Here is a 6,582-nt window from a genome sequence, read left to right as displayed (position 1 = left end):
ATTTGACTTCTAATATTGCAGTTCTATGGCAGATGGTTGGGAGACATCTGTGTAAGTCCTTCCCCGAGGACTTTGTTGCCAAACTGCATACTTATTATGATTAGTACTGGTTTTCGGTACTTCAGTCATGATGTACTTTGACCACAACTCTGTCTTTTCCCAAAAAAGAATACATTTTTGAGGCTCTGCAGCTGAAAAAGTAGGACCAGCAACTGTGAAGGCCAGTTTTAATGTGTAATGTTTTCTGTAGCAGTAGCTCCGTAATTTGAGCTCAAAGTATCCAAAAGAAATAGCAGCACTTGTATTGGTCAGTTTTGGCTTAAGGTATATTCTCCTCCAACAGAATGCGGTGCAATTACTGAACATGACACAGTGTGCCACGTGTGGTTACCGCCCCCAACCATATCCCTTTAATCAAACTTTAGAAGTTTTCTAAAGCTGATGGGGATGCGACTTTCGTCCCGGTGAAAGGTTGCTTTCAGCTCTTGGGGACGATTCCCCCGCCCTGCGGCACAGGCACTGCCCTCCGTCACCCGGCCCCCTGGCGTCCGCCATCCCTCAGCACCTACGGGGGAGGGGCACGGCCACGCCCTGCGCGCGCGCGTGCCGCCCCCGGAGTGCCTCACCTTGCTCCGCTGTTTCCCCCCCAGAGGCAGCATGGTGGACGTGTTCAGCGGGCGGCTGCTGGTCAGCAAGGACGGCCGCAGCGTGGACCCTGAGGAGGCACTGCAGAACAAGGTAGTAGGACTCTACTTCTCGGCCGGCTGGTGCTCGCCATGTCGCGACTTCACCCCCGTGCTCTGCGACTTCTATACGGAGCTGCTGGAGGAAAGCCAGCCGCCAGCGCCATTCGAGGTCGTCTTCATCTCCTCTGACCACAGCGCCGAGGAAATGGTGGGCTACATGCACTCCATGCACGGCGATTGGCTGGCTCTGCCCTTCCACGACCCCTACAAGCAGTGAGTACAGCGGTGGCCGGCTATATCCCCCTCTTCGTCATAAGGACTTTCCCATACCTCAGGCTGTCCCCTTTGCAGCCCTGATTGGTGCCATGGCAGCTCCAGGTCGTGCTTCCTGTCCTGCGGGAGTTTGGCCGCGTCAGCCCTCTGCTGCTTCCATCGTCCTGTCCTCTGGGCGAGGCTGCTGCTGTCTCTCTATCCAGGGCTTTTCCAGCACAGCTATAGTTCTGGGTTGCCCGATTTGGTCGTGCTCTGGAAAGAAATAAGAGTGAAGGAGTAGCAAAACTCGTTGCTGATGAACTGTAAGGAGAGCAGACTGTTGCCGTAGTTTTGGCTGGGATGGAGTTAATTTTCTTCATAGAGGTTTGCATGATAATGTACTTTGGATTTTTGATGGAAACGGTGATAGGACACAGATGTTTTAAGTTGTTACAGGGCAGTGCTTATGCGAAGTCAATGACTTTTCTGCTTCTGCCCTGACAGCAGGAATGCACAAGGAGCCAGGAGAGCTGACCCATGATAGCCAAATGGGTTTCACATACCGTGTGTGGTAGTGAAAACTGGGGTGAGGTAAGAAGGCAGGGCATTCAAAGTGATGGCGTTTGCCTGTGGAAGCGGTTACCTGTGATGACCCTATTCTCCTGCCTGCTGATGGAATGCAGCAGATGAATTCCTTGTCTTGCTTTGCTGGTGTGCATGGCTTTTGCTTTCCATAGAAAACTGTCTTTTTCTCAACCTATGGATTACTGTACTGCTTATCTTTATGATTCTCAGCCCCACCCCACCAGGAGATAGTGAGCAAGTGGCTGTGTGGTGCTGAGTTGCCTGCAGGGTTAAGGCACGTTTATAAACAACTTGAGATACGCAGCTTGGTAAAAAACAAATTCAGCTGATAAAAAAGGGACAAAAAATTCCTGTGGTAATATATTTTTAAATGGGCATTACTGTAGGCAGTTTGCTCAGCAGAACAACAAAAGGAGGAGACATGAACATGTTTGAAGAGTAGGGTGAGGGACAATAACAAGGATTGTTATGGTGACAGAAATTAAAGATATATATACGTTTTGACTACCCAGAAATATGATTTGGTTCCTCTGAAGAATTATAGATTAAGGGGGCACACAGAAGGTACTGGAGAGGGGGGGAGGGCACTGAAATTTCTGAAGGCTGAAAATGTTTCTTTAGCTTTGTATTAGGTAAAGCAGTAGATTTAGTTTATTTGTGTAAAGTTGCATATTCATAAAAATGTATTAAATAATGAAAGTAAAGGTACAGGTGGTCCATATCTTGTCCTATAAGAACAGCGATGTTTCAGTCAGTGAAGTCAGGAAATAACAAGTTGCTTCTTCAGTGTACTTTGACAAGCTCAAGAGTAAACAGCCTGATCCCAGGGATTAGGTCATCCTTCCTTGGATCATTCCTGGATGTCACTTAATGCTATAAAAAATCTATTTAATGCTATGTCTTTGTTTTTTCATAGCAATTTCCATGAACTCAGAAATAGATTTTAAAATACTTTTTCATAGTTCTCCAAATGCTTCCCAGGCAGTAATTGTATTCAGTAACTGCTAACACTGGTAGAATTTGGGCCAACTTCCTGAAGAAAATGTAATACCTGAAGTCACTCCATCCAGTAAGCTGTTTGGCATAGGTGACTGGAATGTGCTTACAGCTTCAGAGTTAGTGGATTAGGGTTCTATTTCGAACTGTGTCATGACTTGCCCAAGTCATGTGAAATGGAGGTATGGAGGCAACCTAATCAGCTTTCCAGTCTCTAGTGACCTTCAGATACCTGTAGCGAAATATGGTTTGTACAGTCACGGGGGGTTTGTGAGACTAGTGTTCAAAATGTATAATGGAAGTACAAAGTATGGAGAAATAGGAAAATAAAATGATTTTGAAGCTGTTCCTTGCTTACAACAACGAGTTGTGTGAAAATGCTTAAGAAGCTTTGAATTAGCTGGCAGTTCGGCTTCAGAGATATTTATGAATCACTGTAAACATTTTACAAGTGCATCTGACTTATTCTGGCCATTTATTTCTGTTCTAAGTAAGAACACAATTTTAAATTCAACTTATATCAAGTTGGTATTTTAACATTTTGTGTATTTATTAAGCTTTACTCATTAACCTTATAAAAATTCCATTGTAAGTCAAGTTGATTTCTCTCTTGTGTTCTCTCAAAGTCAACAATGAAGTTGGTGTTCTAGCTGGTGACTTTAGTGCGTAATTTCACTGCTGAAAGAAAATACACGTGGCTGTGGGTTACAGCATATACTATTAGAAGCAGCGTAGCAAGATGGAAGTACTTTTGCTTGAAAAATACTGGACAAGTGAAAGCTGTTAAAACTGAAGGGCTGTTAAATATCCCTTTAACCTAGTGAATGAGTGTCTTGCATATGTTTCCATTATGATATTAACTTTGTCATGTGTTGTCTGTCTGTTAAGAACCCTTTTATGTATAGATCTTAAATTGTCATATAAAATTATTCACTTATGTTAACTCCGGTAAGCGGCAAGCACCACTTGCTGCTTGTTTGCTTAACTGCCTTTCCACCTCCACAGTGGAGGCTAGAGGGATTAATTTGAGAGGAAGGAACTTGCTGAAGTTGGGTTGAAATAAGGACAGCTTAAAAGATGAAGCAGAACTGCATCCACAAACAAAGCAAAATAAGGAATTCAGTTGCTATATCCTATCAGCAGGCAGATGTTGAACCATTTGTAGAGAAGCAAGAATTTATTACACGTGATGAGAAGATGACAATGCCAGTGAAATCTAAATGTCCCCCCACTTTCTCCTTCTTTGTCCCAGCTTTTATTGCTGACTCTCTCATGTGGTTTGGGAGATTCCTCTGATTAGTTAGGATTCACTGTCTCAGCCATATCTTTTACGAAACTCTCACCCACTCTCAGCTTCCTCACTGGCAGGACAGTATGACAGACACAGACTTGACTGTGTAAGTACTGCTTAGCAATAGGTAAAACAATGGTGTGTTATTACCAATACTGTTCTAGCCCCAGATGCAAATCTTAGCACTGTATGGGTTTCTATGAAGGAAATAAGCTCTCCCATAGTCTAAAATCAGTACGTTATACTGTAAAACCTTTGTACCCTCGGAAACATTCCTCAATAAGATTCTCCTAAAAATCAAAGGCCTAACAAATTTCAGTGACTTCCAGGATCCTTAAATAATCTTTCTCATGTATTTCGTATGTGAATGAAGGTTGTCATCTTGTGTTATGTTGGCCATCTTGCGTGGCCAAAAAGTAACATTTTCAAAGATTTTGCTAAAATATTCTTTAACTATGAAAAGGCTACTCATCTAGTCTTCCCCAGCTATCCTTTTTATAGCTTTCTCTTCTGCGTTGACAATTTGGATTTTAGATTTCTCTTCTCAGTGAGAAACAGTACATACTTGTAGGCTTCACAGGGGAATATCTTCTTTCAGCTGATACTTAAAAATGTCATTACTTATCACTTCAATGTATTGCAAGAAAATTGAGTTTTCCTTTGAGGCACAGGATGTTTACAACTAGTGATTAAACTGTCATTGTTAGTTCATCTGATGTTCTTTGTACAGCTGAGTCACAGCGTCTGAGATCCCCATAGGTGATCTAACAGGCTTTAAAATGCTTTTGTGAACACCTCTAACACATCCATGGTGATGAAGAAGTGATATCTGCAGATCCATTCTTGAGCGTTCTTCAAGTCTAGTCATACAACCACCTACACACAAATGTAAGCAGAATCTGTGTGCATGCTTCAGTCTGGTTTGATGCAAGCAACCTTCTGTCCAGGGCTGCATAAACAAGATATTGTACAGGGGTACATATTTCTTAGGAAAGCAAACTGTTATTTCCAGTCTCGGTGGCAAATTACCTTCAGTTTCCACAGTTCTGCCTGTGCTACAGTTGTGTTAGGCGTCATAAACTATTTGATTGTCCGCTGAAGCAATACAGTGCATCTTCCATCTTGTTTACTTTACCACTGATATGAGATGATAACATTTTACATTCTCTTTACATGAATTTGCTTTGGATCGTTGTTTTTTTTTTTCATTTTTTCCTTCATTTTAGGAGACTTGAAAACTGTCTCTGGGTTTCCTTGGTAGCTGGTTTTAATTCAGAGTTGTCTGAACAAGCCTATGATGCTAGATCTTATTATTGTTTCTCTGCTAAAAATTGCTGCTAATTAACTGGCAAAGCAGCATCCGTTACCTGTTCAAGGTTTTTCTTGCAAAAAAAAAAAAAAAAAAAAGAGAAGGAAAGGCATACTTTAGGAATGCTTTCTCTGGTCCTGTATTTCATGTAGGATTTTAAAGGCTTCTCCTTGTTTCAGTGAGGACAGATGATGTCTAATATGCTAATGCCTATGCTAATGAGCATGTTATCCAAGACAGCCAGCACAGCTTCACCAGGGGAAGGTCATGCTTAACCAATCTAGTGGCCTTCTGTGATGGAGTGACGGCATTGGTGGACAAGGAGAGGCAACCAGTGTCATTTACCTGGTCTTGAGCAAGGCCTTTGACACGGTCCCCCACCGCATCCTTATCTCTGAATAGGAGGGATGTGGATTTGATGGGTGGGCCACTCAATGGATAAGAAATTGTTTAACAGGCTGCAGACACAGGGAGGTCATCAATGGTTCTATGTCCAGATGAAGGCCAGCATCCCGCAGGGCGTCTGTCTTGGGACTGGTGCTGCTTAACAACATTATCAGTGGCATCGATGATGGAATCGAGTGCACCCTCAGCAACTTTTCTATGACACCAAGCTGAGTGGTGCGGTTGACATGGTGGAAGGAAGGGATGCCATTCAGAGGGATCTCAACAGTCTTGAAAGGTGGGCCTGGGTGAACCTGATGAGGTTTGACATGGCAAAGTGCAAGGTTTTGCACTTGGGCCAGAGGAATCCCAGGCGTCCATGCAGATTGGAAGGAGAAGTCCTTGAGAGCAGCATTGCAGAGAAGGACCTGGGGGTCGTGATAGATGAAAAGCTTAACATGAGCCCAACAGTGTGCTCTTGCAGCTCGAAAAGCAGATGATATCCTGGGCTCCATCAGAAGAGGGGTGGCCAGCAGGGACAGGGACGTGATTGTCCTGCTCTGCTCTGCTCTTGTGAGGCCCCACCTGGAGTACTGTCCAGGTGTGGAGTCCCCAGCACAAGAAAGACAGGGAGCTGTTGGAGAGGGTCCAGAGAAGAGCCAGAAAGATGACGAGGGGGCTGGAGCACCTCCCCTATGAGGACAGGCTGAGGGAGCTGGTCTTGTTCAGCCTGGAGAAAAGAAGGCTGTGGGGTGACCTCATTGCAGCCTTTCGGTACCTAAAGGGAGCCTACAAACAGGAGGGGAATCAACTCTTTGAAAGGGTTGATAACTGCAGGATGAGGGAAAATGGTTATAAGTTGAGGGAGGGAAGATTTAGTTGGATGTCAGGGGGAAGTTCTTGACAGAGAGAGAGTGGTGAGGTGCTGGAACAGGCTGCCCAGAGAGGTTGTGGATGCCCCATCCCTGGAGGTGTTCAAGGCCACATTGGATGGGGCCCTGAGCAAACTGGCCTAGTGTTAAATGGGGAAGTTGGTGGCCCTGCGTGTGGTAGGGGAGTTGTAGATTCATGGTCCTTGA

The 6,582-nt window shown here is 44.3% G+C and overlaps 1 protein-coding gene across 1 annotated transcript; it reads left to right on the top strand.

The window, feature by feature from the left end:
* The first annotated feature begins 617 nt into the window (after positions 1–617).
* NXNL2 (nucleoredoxin like 2) lies at positions 618–1,547 on the top strand. Its single transcript, XM_042811166.1, has 2 exons — positions 618–959; positions 1,443–1,547. The coding sequence occupies exons 1-2, from the start codon at positions 658–660 to the stop codon at positions 1,477–1,479; spliced, it is 339 nt and encodes a 112-aa protein (XP_042667100.1). The 5' UTR covers positions 618–657; the 3' UTR covers positions 1,480–1,547.
* The last annotated feature ends 5,035 nt before the right edge of the window (positions 1,548–6,582 follow it).

This window comes from Centrocercus urophasianus, unplaced genomic scaffold, assembly GCF_019232065.1.
Source record: "Centrocercus urophasianus isolate 14NV4802_14NV808 unplaced genomic scaffold, USGS_Curo_1.0 seq_1212, whole genome shotgun sequence".
NCBI classification, from domain to species: Eukaryota; Metazoa; Chordata; class Aves; order Galliformes; family Phasianidae; genus Centrocercus; species Centrocercus urophasianus.
Note: the sequence above shows the minus strand (reverse complement) of the source record. Positions and strands in the feature narration are given on the sequence as shown.